Source organism: Carcharhinus amblyrhynchos, chromosome 33 (genome assembly GCF_965287045.1).
Source record: "Carcharhinus amblyrhynchos chromosome 33, sCarAmb.v2.hapA, whole genome shotgun sequence".
In the NCBI taxonomy this organism is placed as follows: Eukaryota; Metazoa; Chordata; class Chondrichthyes; order Carcharhiniformes; family Carcharhinidae; genus Carcharhinus; species Carcharhinus amblyrhynchos.
The window spans coordinates 13,745,611-13,759,911 of NC_137356.1; the positions used below are offsets into that span (position 1 = coordinate 13,745,611).

The 14,301-nt window shown below is 48.3% G+C and overlaps 1 protein-coding gene across 1 annotated transcript in view; it reads right to left on the minus strand.

Moving 5' to 3' along the window:
• The window catches only part of LOC145360899 (adhesion G protein-coupled receptor E3-like), a 79,385-nt gene that overhangs the window by 20,041 nt on the left and 45,043 nt on the right, over positions 1-14,301 (minus strand). Inside the window, exons 6-12 of the mRNA XM_080216402.1 lie at positions 13,473-13,619; positions 11,436-11,585; positions 8,816-8,956; positions 8,319-8,386; positions 5,999-6,133; positions 1,831-2,008; positions 431-550 (exon numbers count right to left, since the gene is read on the minus strand). Coding sequence (XP_080072528.1) covers positions 431-550; positions 1,831-2,008; positions 5,999-6,133; positions 8,319-8,386; positions 8,816-8,956; positions 11,436-11,585; positions 13,473-13,619 — 939 coding nt within the window. The remainder of the gene's footprint in view (positions 1-430; positions 551-1,830; positions 2,009-5,998; positions 6,134-8,318; positions 8,387-8,815; positions 8,957-11,435; positions 11,586-13,472; positions 13,620-14,301) is intronic.

Here is a 14,301-nt window from a genome sequence, read left to right on the forward strand (position 1 = left end):
AGAATTGCAGAAGGAGGCCATTCGGCCCATCGAGTCTGCCCTGACAACAGTCCCACCCAAAACCCTAATACTAAGGTGCAATTTAGCAAATGTGCAAACTCCACACGGACAGTGACCCGAGGCCGGGAATCGGACCTGGGTCTGTGGGGCAGTAGCGCTAATCACCCTAAATATCTGCAGGACGCAATGATTCCCATTCTGTGTGCTGCTGCAAAGTTTGTGTCTCAGCAAGCCTACTTGTGACTAATAAATGAATAAGTAAAGATTTGGACACAGGGCAGGCATGGGGAGGCCTGCCATTCATGGTTGTGCCATGAAGGGGCCCATTTTTTTTTGGGGGGTTGACTTTGAGGGGTGGGGGTTTGGCTCAGGGATATCCCTGGCAACGTTACAGCCAGTATTCGAGATGAGGAACTGAAACGGAGGTTACCAGAATCTTCTCTGTCCGTGACCGCCCTCCAGCGAACGTCCAGTTGGTTACCCTTTGCCGAGAGCGAGGTTGTTTCCATGCCCGAAATGTTTTGGCCGCGTATCACCTCCATTTGAACTTCTACGGAAACAAAAAAAAAACCAAGGTTGGTAAACTACCACAAGCTGGAGGCTCCATCACATGACCTGCTCCCCCACCCAACCCCAACCCCCAATGCCAATTGGACTCATTACCCAATTGGACCCAGAAGGTTGTGAACCTCAGGCTGAAGGCACAACCCTTTAAAACTGAGATGAGGGGGAATTTCTTCAGCCAGAGAGTGGTGAATCTGGGGAACTCTTTGCCGCAGAAGGCTGTGGAGTCCAGGTCATTGAGTGTCTTGAGACAGAGATAGATAGGTTCTTGATTAATAAGGGGTTATGAGGAGAAGGCAGGAGAATGGCTTTGAGAAAAAAATCAGCCATGATTGAATGGCAGAGCAGACTCAATGGGCCGAGTGGCCTAATTCTGCTCTATGTCTTAGCGTCTTATCTCAGTTTTAAAAGACCATCCCTTCACTCTGAGGTTGTGCCCTCGGGTTCTAATCTCTCCCACTCGTGGAAACATCCTCTCTACTCTATCCAGCCTCTCGGTAAGTGACGTATGGATGTTGAGGGTTTGGGGAGTGCACTGCCCCTTTAAGAGTGTGTGTCATGTACCCATGAGGTGGGGCAAGCTCCCCCCAGGGTGGAACCTGGGTAAAGAGTCTAGGTTCTGACTGGGCATGGCTATAATAAATCCCCCGGTGTTTAAGTCAAGGAACTTTCTTTGTGGGTTTTCTATACTTTACCTCAATAAGGTAATAGGGAATTCTAGACAGAGGGTGTGGGGAGGGGGAGGGAGAGGGGGTGTAAATCTCCTTGATGGCACAGCATGAACAGTGACGTTAACTCAATGGGTGAGATTTTCTAGCTGCATTTGCCCAAAGACCATAAAAATCCCACACGAGATTAATGGAACTTTGCATGATGTGTCCCACCCACTACAACCCCCATGGTGGGCGGGAATGGAAAATCCCACCATCTATCTGTGTACCAGTCTCAGGGTGGACCACCCAAAGGTCGATGGGTAGAAATTTCTGGCCTTGGGGCGAGTGTGGCTGTAAAATCCCTGCCCATTTCCTTTCCATAGAATCTCTACAGGGCAGAAAGAGGCCATTTGGCCCGTCGAGTTTGCACCGACCACACATTCCCTACCCCCACATCCCGACATATTTACCCGCTAATCCCTCTGACCTACACATCTCAGGACACTAAGGGGCAGTGAGGTGGTCTTCACGGCAACCTCAGCCGGTCCGGGAATTGAACCCATGCTATTGCCATCGCTCTAACCAACTGTCCAGCCAAACCCTACGCTTTTACCTATGTTGCCAAAGGACACATTCTTCTTTTCCTGGTTGCTCAGTGTGTACGTCACGGCCATCACTGACTTTTCCATGGTCTGCAGGGACACATCCAGAGCTTTCTGCCGATCCTGCGCTCCCATATTGTCCATCAGGGAATGGTTTCTCAGGAGCCCGTCGGTCGTCGATGCGAGATCCTGCGGGAATCAGCAGACCTAACGTCAGTGCAGTTACAGCCGATTTATTTAAGGACCCCGCGTTCCTGCTCCAAGTTCCAATTAATAGACCTGCAGCAGAACAGTACAGTGTGTAATAAAGAAAAGGTAAGTAGGATGTTTGCATTTATTGCAAAGGGACTGCAGTATAAAAGTAGAGTAGTGTTGAAGCACTTGTGCAGTATGTTGGTAAGACCACATCTGGAGCATTCTGTCCAGTTTTGGTCTCCTATTCGAGGAAGGATTTGATTTGATTTATTATTATCACATGTGTTAGTGTACAGTGAAAAGTGTGGTTTCTTGCATGCCATACAGACAAATCATACCGTTCAGAGAGAAGGAAATGAGAGAGTGCAGAATGTAGTGTTACAGTCATAGCTAGGGTGTAGAGAAAGGTCAACTTAATGCGAGGTAGGTCCATTCAAAAGTCTGACAGCAGCAGCGAAGGAGCTGTTCTTGCGTTGGTTGGTACGTGACCACAGGCTTTTGTGTCTTTTTCCCGATGGAGGAGAGAATGTCCGGGGTGCGTGGGGTCCTTAATTATGCCGGCTGTTTTCCCAAGGCAGCGGGAAGTGTAGACAGAGTCAGTGGATGGGAGGCGGGTTTGTGTGATGGATTGGGCTACATTCACGACCCTTTGTAGTTTCTTGTGGTCTTGGGCAGAGCAGGAGCCCATACCAAGCTGTGATACAACCAGAAAGAATGCTTTCTATCTGTAAAAGTTGGTGAGAGTTGTAGCGGACATGCCAAATTTCCTTAGTCTACTGAAAAAGTAGAGGTGTTGGTGGATTTTCTTAACTATAGTGTTGGCATGGGGGGACCAGGACAGGTTGTTGGTGATCTGGACATTTCAAAACTTGAAGCTCTCAACCCTTTCTACTTTGTCCCCGTTGATGTAGACAGGGGCATGTTCTCCTTTACGCTTCCTGAAGTCAATGACAATCTCCTTTGTTTTGTTGACATTGAGGGAGAGATTATTGTTGCCGCACCAGTTCACCAGATTCTCTATCTCATTCCTATAGTTTGTCTCATCATTGTTTGGGCTCTGACTCACTACGGTGGTGTCATCAGCAAACTTGTAAAGGAAGTGGTGATATTGGTGGCAGTCCAGAGGAGGGTTCAGCAGATTGATTCTGGGGATGAAGGGGTTGACGTTTGAGGGAAGATTAAACAGTTTGGGGCTTGTACTCGCTGGAGTTTAGAAGGATTGGGGGGGAGGAATCTGATCGACGCATATAAAATACTGAAAGGGATTGATAACTGTAAATGTAGACCAAATGTTTCCCCTTGTGGGACAACCTGGAACAAGAGGTCACAGGTATAGATTGAGAGGTGGTAAAACTGAGAGGAGAAGGAACTACTTCTCACAGAGGGGGGTGAATTTGTGGAACTCACTGCCCCATAGCGCAGTGGAGAGTGAATCATTGAATGGTTTCAAGAAGGAGATGGATATATTTCTGATTTTAAAGAAGCGATAAGGGGATACGGGGAATGTGGGGAGGTGGATCTGAGACCAGGGAGAGATCAGCCATGAGTTGATTGAATGGCGGAGCAGACTCGAAGGTTGGATTGGCTCCTAATTCCTCTGTTCCTAAGCGTATATTTAAAGGAGGATGAGGTTTTATCCCATTAGGATAGCAAGTAATATAATGGACAAGTGAACAGTTGGCTAGAGAAACACCTGTATGTATTAATTGTGATTTATAATTCATTTACAGGACGCAGGAGTCACTGGCTAGGCCAGCATTTATTGCCCACCCCCAACTGCCCCTCGAGAAGGTGGGGGTGAGCTGCCACCTTGAATCTACTGCGGCCCATGTGGTGTAGGTACACCCACAGTGCTGTTAGGGAGGGAGTTCCAGGATTTTGACCCAGTGAAGGAACGGCCGATACATTTCCAAGTCAGGATGGTGATTGGCTCGGAGGGGAACTTGCAGGGGGTGGTGTTCCCCATGTGTCTGCTGCCCTTGTCCTTCTAGATGGATGTGGGTGTGGGAGGTGCTGTTGGAGGAACCTCGGTGAGTTGCTGAGGTGCACCTGGACACAATGTACCACTGGGACTAATTTAGTACAAGGCGGTGGCTCATCTACCTTCTCAAGGGGCAATTAGTGATGGGCAATAAATACTGGCCTAGCCAGCAATGTCCAAATCCCACCAATGAATAAAAAAAAACACAGTGGAGATGCTTTAAGGAGACGATTTAGAAGATGCTGATCCTGTATAATACTCAGGGAGTGCTGCACTGTTGGAGGTGCCGTTTTTCTCTCTCTCTCCCAGGTGGACTCTTTCAAAGAAGAATGGGGATGGCTCTATCTCCCCTGTGCACCCACGTCCCGTCCAATATCTATCCCACAATGAAAGCCGCGTCAAAAGGGACAATCCCATTCCTGTTTGTGGGATCTTGCTGTGCGTTTCTGTCTCCTATGCTATAACAGCGACGGCACCTTCAAGAAGACTTTGTTGGATTAAAGTACTTAGGGGTGACTTGGGTCATTTCTACAGAAATACAAATTCTTTGGGCGACACGGTGGCCCAATGGTTAGCACTGCTGCCTCACGGCGCCAGGGACCCGGGTTCGATTCCTGGCTTGGGTCGGTGTGGAGTTTGCACGTTGTCCCCCGCTCCCACCGAGTCTGCGTGGGTTTCCTCCGGATGCTCCGGTTTCCTCCCAGTCTGGAAGACATGCTGGTTAGGTGCTAAATTCTCCCTCAATGTACCCAAACAGGTGCTGGAGCGTGGCGACTAGGGGATTTTCACAGTAACTTCATTGCAGTGTTAATATCAGCCTACTAGTGACACTAATAAATTTTAAATAAAACCTTTCCACCTCGCGTGCTTTGGAAAATAAAACTCCCAAAACCCAAACTTGCGATAAACTTGAAAACATTGCAACTGTGTGTATTAAATCGGACGCTCCCTCAACCCCTCCAAATCCCAAATCGTGCCCCCCTCTCCCCGGGAAGAAATATGTGTTGGTTAAGGGATTAATGGAGCTAAACGAAAGAACATTCGGTGATTATTTAAATGTGCAGGGCTATGGGGAAAAGGCAGAGGAATGACAAGCGTTGAGCTGCTAATTTGGAGAGCCAGTATAGGTAAGGTGGGCTGAATGGTCTCCACCTGCATTGTAACACTTCCGTGGTTCCTGGAAAAAGTTTGATCACATTGGACTTGTTGGTGAGATCAGAACCAGACAGCGTAAGCGTAAGATACAGATGCCCAAGTCCAGTTGGACATCCAAGATAAAACTTTTGACCAAATAGGGAAAAGATAGAGTGGATGCGAAAATATTACTTCCCTTGATAGAGAATTCTAGAACCAGATTCAAGATAAGTGGCAGAAGGTGAAGCGGGGACATGAAGAAGAATTATTTTATGCAGAGGTTGGTGGCTGTCTAGAGTTCGCTACCCGACTTGGTGGTGGAGCAGAGACCCCAAACTCAAGAAGCTAAAGGGCTATGGGCAGGGGGTTTGGAAGCTGGGATCAGAAAGGGCACCTGGCGTGTCCTTGGGCTAGCATGGATGACAATGGGATGAATGGCCTCCTTCTTTGCTGTAATTTTTCGATGGTTCAAATAGAGCGGGTGAAATGTGGAACTTGTAGCCACAATGATGGGCCAAATGGCCTCCTTCTGCACCCTAACAACTCTGTCATCCTTGTTCTGGCCTACATGTGACTCCAGAGCCACAGCAATGTGGTTGACTCTCAACTGCCCTCAGGCAGCTAGGGATGGGCAATAAATGTTGGCCCAGCCAGCGACACCCATGTCCCATGAATGAATAAAAATGGCGGGTAGCTTTGACACGTGCAAGTGGATCTAGATGAAGGGGACGAGGAGGTAGAGACAGCAGCTTATGTTGAGGTTAGAGGAGAGGCTTGTGTAGAGAAAGTGTACAGCATGGACCAGTTGGGCCGAATGGCCTGTGCCTTGAAGTTCCACATTAATTCTATCTCCTGTCCTCACTGCTTACCATCAGATACTGCTCCGAGTCAAACTTCTCACCGCTGTGTAACCTCTTACACACACTGTGGTCGTAGAGGAAGGTGATAAGTGAACAGTACGGACTGCCGGCCTCATCTCCAGCCTCACGCGATGAATTCACCTCCTAATTAGTTGAATTAGCAAAGGGTAGTGAGGGAGATCAGAGGGGGGAGAGAGTGAGGGGGGAGAGAGTGAGGGGGGAGAGAGTGAGGGGGGAGAGAGTGAGGGGGGAGAGAGTGAGGGGGGAGAGAGTGAGGGGGGAGAGAGAAAGAGAGAGTGAGAAAGAGAGCGAGGGATAGGGTGGGGAGGGAGAGAAAGAGAGAGTGGGAAGGAGCGGGAGAGTGAGGGAGGAGGTGGGAGGCAAGGGGAGAGATACAGTGAGAAAGAGTGACAGAGAGTGTGAGGGAGAGAGGGGAAAGGGAAGAGTGAGAGAGAGAGAGCAAGAGGATAAGAGGAGAAGAGAAGGGGAGACAGACAGGAGAGAGAGAGAGGGAAGAGAGGGAGAGGGAGAGAGGGAGGAGAGAAAGGGAAACAGAGAGAAGGAAAGAGAGAGAGAGGGAGAGAGAGAGAGGAGAGAGAGAGGGAGAGGGAGGAAAGAAAGGGAGAGAGAGGGAGAGAGGGAAAGAGAAGGAGAGAGTGAGAGAGAGGGAAAGAGAGAGAGAGAGGGAGGGAACAGAGGGAGGGGAGAGAGGGAGGGGAGAGGGAGGGGGAAAGAGAGGAGGAGAGAGAGGGAGAGGGAGGAGAAAGAAAGGGAGAGAGAGAAGGAAAGAGAGAGAGAGGGAGAGAGGGAAAGAGAAGGAGAGAGTGAGAGAGAGGGAAGAGAGAGAGAGAGGGAGGGAACAGAGGGAGGGGAGAGAGGGAGGGGAGAGAGGGAGGGGAGAGGGAGGGGGAAAGAGAGGAGGAGAGAGAGGGAAGGAGGAGAGAGAGGGAAAGAGGAGAGAGAGGGAGAGAGAATAGGAGGGAGGGGGACGGAGGGGGAGGTGGGGAGAGGGTGGGCGGGGAGGGAGGAGGAGGAAGAGGGAGGGAGAGAGAGAAAGAGAGGGGGAGAGAGAGGAAGGGAGAGGGAGAAGGGTAGTGAGGAGGAGAGAGGGATAGAGAGGGAAGGAGAGAGGGAGAGAGTGAGGCAGAGAGACATATCAGTACATGTCATTACACTAGAAAATACAAAAGGACAGAATTTCCAGGACACGTGGTTACAGGTGTGTTCACCATTCCTGTCCTGTGTAATCCTCAGAAACAATGCTATCACTACCTGCTTTCACACCACCCTGATTCTGAGTCTGTAGACATGTGTGGGGAATAAGAACTGCTTTTTAAATATATTTTTAGCTCAGGCAATGGAGAAAATGCTAGAGAAAGATGATTTTACTATCCGGATGATTTTTCTCCAGGGCTGCACGCAGCCGTGTCCTGGAGGTTAACCTTCAGTGATTGGGGGGATTCCAGGCCAGTCCTGGAGAGTTGGTAACTTTGTGGAAAAGAAGGTTTGTGTGTTCTTGTCTAAGGGTGGGGGTGGGTTTAGCTCAGTTGGCTGGTTCGTGACGTGGAGCTGGCTCAGACATCACTATTCCACCATCGCTCCGGGATCAGAATCCTGGCAGTCTCTCCTGGACATCGTTGCTGGAACACCTTCAACCTCAAGGGCAGTAAAAGACCCAGCACCATCTTCCCAACGGCCTCTGGAGGTTGGGGTGAGATTTACCGTCGCTGGTGTTTTTCAACAGGCTTTGGAATGGCTCGCCGCATTTTCCAGCTGTAATGACCTCAACGAGGCCCATGAGGGAATGGAGCAGGAGATCCCTGATTGAGATACCAGTTGCCTGCCTCATCAGGGAGGCTCCCCTCTGTATATAATGAGTGTGAGGGTCACTGACCCTCTGGATTCTGAGGTTGTACCTGATCCACTCTTAGGAGTGGAATTGTAAATTGAGGAAACCTGGTGGAGGGACACCGGCCTCTGAGGAGTTATTTTACCAATCTCACCCACCCCCCCCTTCGGTGAAGGGGCCATAATACTCAGCCCATGTGGCCTCTAAATGATGGCTGTCATGTTCGGTAGATCTGTTTTTGATTATGCAAGGCGGGTAACTGATCTACGCTCACTGTGCTCGATTGGTGAGGCCTGGATGTGGACTCAGAGCAAAAGGAAGCAGGCAGCTGCTGGAACTGGGAATGACCACGGGGTGGGCTGAGAGAGGGAGGGGAGAGAGGGAGAGGGAGGGGAGAGAGGAAGGGGAGAGAGGGAGGGAAGAGATTGCTGAGATACTCTAACATTACAGCAAGGTGATAGGAAATGGGAGGTGGCCTACCTGCAGTGACCCTGCCTCCAAGGTTAGGGACGAACATCTGAGAAAATCATCAGACGGACAGTCAAATTCTAAGAGAGGAAGACAGAGAATCAATGAGAGAATTTTCTCATGTGTCATTTTCTGCACCCAGAATAAATGTCAATAAAGCGCTACGATTTCACAACCAGATCCTTGAACGTGTCCTAAATCGTTCGTCTAGAAATAAACTCTGCCTTATTACTAGTCAAGTTACAGGCAGCACCCTGGTGAACCTCCTCTGTACCCCCTCCAGTGCAATCACATCCTTCCTACAGTGAGGTGACCAGAACTGTACACGGCGTTCCAGTTGTGGACTAACCAACACTCTGTACAACATTACCTCCTCCTGCTCTCACACTCCACACCACAACTGATGAAAGCAAGTGTCCCTTATGCCTTCTTAGCTACCCTATTCATCTGCCCAGGGAGAATAGACAATTGGAACTTGGCACAGCAGAAAATGTAATGGAAAGTCTTACCCACGCACGTGTCATTGTGATTCAGCCTGATGCCTCCAGATGTTGATATAAAGCCAGGGTTACAGGTGCAGATAAAATCCCCCACTGTATTGCTGCAGTTTGCGTTAGAGTCACAGATGTCCGAAAGGCACTCGTCAACATCTGGAACAGAGAAATGGATATTATCACACTGCCAGTAACTAACTCTCAGCAGCCTGTTAAGGTAGCTGATTAGAAACCCTAAGGTATAGTACAAAATCAGACTAGACACCAACAGGTTAGGTGGATTGGCCATGCTAAATTGTCCCTTAGTGTCCATTGATGTGTAGGTTAGGTGGATTGGCCATGCTAAATTGCCCCTTAGTGTCCAAAGATGTGCAGGTTAGGTGGATTGGCCATGCTAAATTGCCCCTTAGTGTCCAAAGATGTGCAGGTTAGGTGGATTGGCCATGCTAAATTGCCCCTTAGTGTCCAAAGATGTGCAGGTTAGGCGGATTGGCCATGCTAAATTGCCCCTTAGTGTCCAAAGATGTGCAGGTTAGGTGGATTGGCCATGCTAAATTGCCCCTTAGTGTCCAAAGATGTGCAGGTTAGGTGGATTGGCCATGGTAAATTGCCCCTTAGTGTCCATAGATGCGCAGATGAGGTAGATTGGTGGGGTAAATATGTTGGGTTCCAGGGGTAGATCCTGGGTGGGATTATTGTCAGTGCAGACACCATGGGCTTTATGGCCTATAATTCTATCAGCTGTTTTTTGATGTGCTCTTGGCCAGCCAGCCTTGTCAGACCGGAGTCAGACTGAAGGTGACCTTTCATTGATAATTGCTGCTTGAGCAACTTTCATTTGCTGTCTGCTGCAGACATGTTGAAGAACGCTTGCATGTTAAGGGAGCTCGCTGGAAGGAATGTGGTTCTACTGTTTACCACAGATGCGTCAACTCTGTCTCAGTGGGGAGCACTCTCGCCTCGGGTTCAGAAACATTGCGGCTTGTGCTTTGTGTATGCTGAGCGTGGTTGTATGACCTACCTCACTGGGACAGAGTCTTAAATTAGTTCATTAACTGTATGAGTGAGATTTTCCATGCTCCCCGCAGTGCATTTTCCAGTGATGTAGGAAGACCTCCCATTGGCTGGTGTCTGGATGTTGGGGTCCTGCCAATGTCTATGGGGATTTGCCCCGGAACCTCCATCACTGGGGAAAGTGTCATCGGCGGGACTAGAAGATCCCGTTGTCAGGAAAGGTCTGGAAAATGTTGGCCTTTATACAAGATATATATTGGTGTAGGTATGTGTCTCCTGAGTACAGAATGTTCTATCCTCTCACTTGAGTCTCACATGTGATGTCACCGACAGCAAAACACATATCACTGATTTGCATAACTATTCTTTTAGCATCGTAGTTGGCACTGCTGCCTCAAAACGCTAGGGATCCGGGTTCGATTCTGGCCTCGGCTCTGTGGCATGAGATCTGTGTACAGTTTGCACATTCTCCCTGTGTCTGCGTGGGTTTCCACCAGGTGCTCTGGTTTCCTCCCACAATCCAAAGGTGTGCAGGCTGGGTGGATTGGCCATGCTAAATTATCCCTTAACGTCTCCAAAGATGTGTAGGTTAGATGGATTGGCCATGCTAAATTGCCCCTTAGTGTCCAAAGATGTGCAGATTGAGTGGATTGGCCTTGCTAAATTTCCCCTTAGTGTCCGAAGATGTGCAGCTTAGGTGGATTGGCCTTGCTAAATTGTACCTTCAAGTCCCAAAACGTGCTGGTTAAGTGGATTGGCAATTTTAAATTGTCACTTTCTGTCCAAAGATGTGTAGGTTAGATGGATTGGCCATGCTAAATTATCCCTTCGTTTCCAAAGATATGTGGGTTAGGTAGATTGGGCATGCGAATTTGTCCCTTAGTGTCCAAAGATTTTCAGGTTAAATAGATTGGCCATGCTGAATTGTTCCTTACTGTCCAAAGAAGTGCGGGTCAGATGGATTGGCCGTGCTAAATTTCTCCTTTGTGTCAGGGGGATTAGCAGGGTAAATATGTGGAATTACGGGCCCAGGCCCTATCCCCCAACCCCACATATTTACCCTGCTAATCACCCTTTCTTTAATAAGGAGACCAACACTCCAGATGTGGGCTCACCAATGTCCTGTATAACTGAAGCATAACCTCTCTACTCTTATAATCAATTGCACTCACAATCAATTTACAATCAGCTCTCCATCACCCCTGATATTCTCTCTTCCACCTTCTTCTGTTGGGAAAAGGATACAAAAGTCTGAGGTCACCCACCATCTGACTCAAGAACAGCTTCTACCCTGCTGCTTTTGAATGGACCTACCTCGCGTTAAGTTGACCTTTCTCTCCACCCTCACTGTGGCTGTAACACTACATTCTGCACTCTCTCCTTTCCTTCTCTATAAACGGTATGCTTTGTCTGGATAGCGCACAAGAAACAATACTTTTCACTGTACATGTGACAATAATAAATCAAATCAAAATTAAATTTTCTTTCCTATCCATCTTTGTGCGGTCAGCAAATTTAACAGAATAACTGGGGATATAAAATGGTTTCAGAAGATCTCCCAGTTAGATTGTTTTACCCTCAAAGGTTTGGGTTGAAGTTGAACCCGACGTGATGCCGTTACCTTTGCATCCTCTTCCATATCCAGTGAAATTGGTTTCCCCACTGGATTGGGCAAACCCTTTGTGGCAATTACAGTAGAAACTTCCCTCGGTATTGTGACAGCTTGCATTATCTCCACATATTTCTGAAGTCGTCTCGCACTCGTTATAATCTGTAATAAAACCCACAGAGAAGGAATAAATCTTCATTTTAAAAGCCTGAAATTGCATCCACTGAGTGTCGATGTTTGGCTCGGGGAACGGTATTCTACAATGTGCAACCCGAGTTGCGCATAAATAAAACATAGAATTTAGAAACTAGAAGCAGGATGAGGCCATTCAGCCCTTTGAATCTGTTCCGCCATTCCTTCTGATCATCAAATTCAATGTCCTGATCCCTCCCTTCCCCCCATATCCCTTAATCCCTTTAGCCCCAAGAACGATATCTAATTTCTTCCTGAAATCACACAACGTTTTGGCCTCAGCTACTTTCTGTGGGAGTGAATTCCACACATTCACCACCCTCTGGGTGAAGAAATTTCACCTCACCTCAGTTTTAAAAGGTTTACCCCTTATCCTCAAACTATGACCTCCTAATTCTGAACTCCCCCACCATCATTCTGAGTCTACCCTATCTAACCCTGTTAGAATTTTATAAGTTTCTATGAGTTCCCCTCTCACTCTTCTAAACTCCAGTGAATATAATCCTAACCGACTTAGTGTCTCCTCATGTGACAGACCCACCATCCCAGGAATCAGCCTGGAAAACCTTCGCTGTGCTCCCTCTATAGCAAAGACATCCCTCCTCAGATAAGGACAGCAAAACTGCGCACAATACTCCAGGTGTGGCCTCATCAACGCCCTGTACAATTGCAGTAAAACATCCCTATCCCTATACTCGAATCCTGTTGCTATGAAGGCCAACATACTATTTGCCACCTTTACTGCCCACTGTTCCTGCACGCTTACTTTCAGCGACTGATGCACGAAGACTCCAAGGTGAACTCGAGTTACGATGAACTCAGATGGTTAGTTTATTTTTCACATTCAAAACCCAGGGAAGGTATGTCTGCCAAGTTGCACTCCGCACGCGTACACACACACACACACACACACACACACACACGCACACACTCACACAGGCACATACACACGCACAGACATACACACACACATACGCACAGGCACACAACGCACAGACATACAGACACACACGCACAGACACAGACACTTACATGCACAGACATACAGACACACACACAGACACACACACACTCACAAACACACACACGCTCACACGTATAAATGCACACCTCCCATAGTGATGACATCATAGTGTGATCACACATGGATGGCACAGTGGTTAGTACTGCTGCCTCACAGCGCCAGGGACCCGGGTTCAATTCCCAGCTTGGGTCACAGTCTGTGCAGAGTCTGCAGGTTTTCCCCGTGTCTGCGTGGGTTTCCTCCGGGTGCTCCGATTTCCTCCCACAGTCCAAAGATGTGCAGGTTAGGTGGATTGACCATGCTAAATTGCCCCTTAGTGTCAGGAGGACAGGCTAGGGTAAATGCATAGGGTTATGGCGATAGGGCCTGGATGGGATTGTGGTTGGTGTAGACTCGATGGGCTGAATGGCCTCCTTCTGTTCCCTACATTACGAAAGGAGGCCATTCAACCCATTGAGTCTGTACCGGCCACGATCCCACCCAGGCCCTATTCCTGGAACCCCACACATTTACCCTGCTAATCCCCCTGACATTTGGGTCAATTTAGCCAATCAATCAATCAAAGCCAATCAAACTAAACCCTCACATCTTTGGAGCATGGGGGAAAACCAGAGCACCTGGAGGAAACCCATGCAGACATGGGGAGAATGTGCAAACTCCACACAGACAGTGACCCGAGCCAGGAATCGAACCTGGGTCCCTGGCGCTGTGAGGCAGCAGTGCTAACCACTGTGCCACCCTGTGGGATTCGACTATATTTATGATATAATTCTCTGAGATTAGCAATATTGAATATTATTCAAGAGCAATGCTCAACCCAAAACAGTATTTACCTTTACAGTAGGACTCCTCTAGACCGCTGAAAGGATGATCTCCGGAATAGGAGTAAAATCCTCTCTCACAAGTGCAGGAAAAACTCCCCTCTGAGTTGTGACAAATTGCATTGGAGCCACAAGGGTCAGTGCGACACTCATCAATATCTGCAATGTAAAACAGAATGAGAAGCATTATAGTGCATTGTGTTCAACACTAACCTCATCATTAGGAGCTGGCTTCAAACCCCACCCTCACTTATAAAGGTTAACGTGCAGGTTCAGAGGGCAGTTAGGAAGGCAAATGCAATGTTAGCATTCATGTTGTGAGGGCTAGAATACAAGAGCAGGGATGTACTTCTGAGGCTGTATAAGGCTGTGGTCAGACCCCATTTGGAGTATTGTGAGCAGTTTTGGGCCCCGTATCTAAGGAAGGATGTGCTGACCTTGGAAAGGGTCCAGAGGAGGTTCACAAGAATGATCCCTGGAATGGATAGCTTGTCGTATGAGGAACAGTTGAGGACTCTGGGTCTGTACTGATGGAGTTTAGAAGGATGAGGGAGGACCTTATTGAAACTTACAGGACACTGCGAGACTTCGATAGAGCGGACATGGAGAGGATGTTTCCACTAGTAGGAAAAACTAGAACCAGAGGGCACAACCTCAGGCTAAAGGGACGATCCTTGAAAACAGAGACGGGGAGGAATTTCTTCAGCTAGAGATTGGGAATCTGTGGAACTCTTTGCCGCAGAAGGCTGTGGAGGCCGGGTCATTGAGTGTCTTTGAGAAGAGATAGATAGGTTCCTGATTAAAAAGGGGATCAGGGGTTATGGGGAAAAGGCAGGAGAAT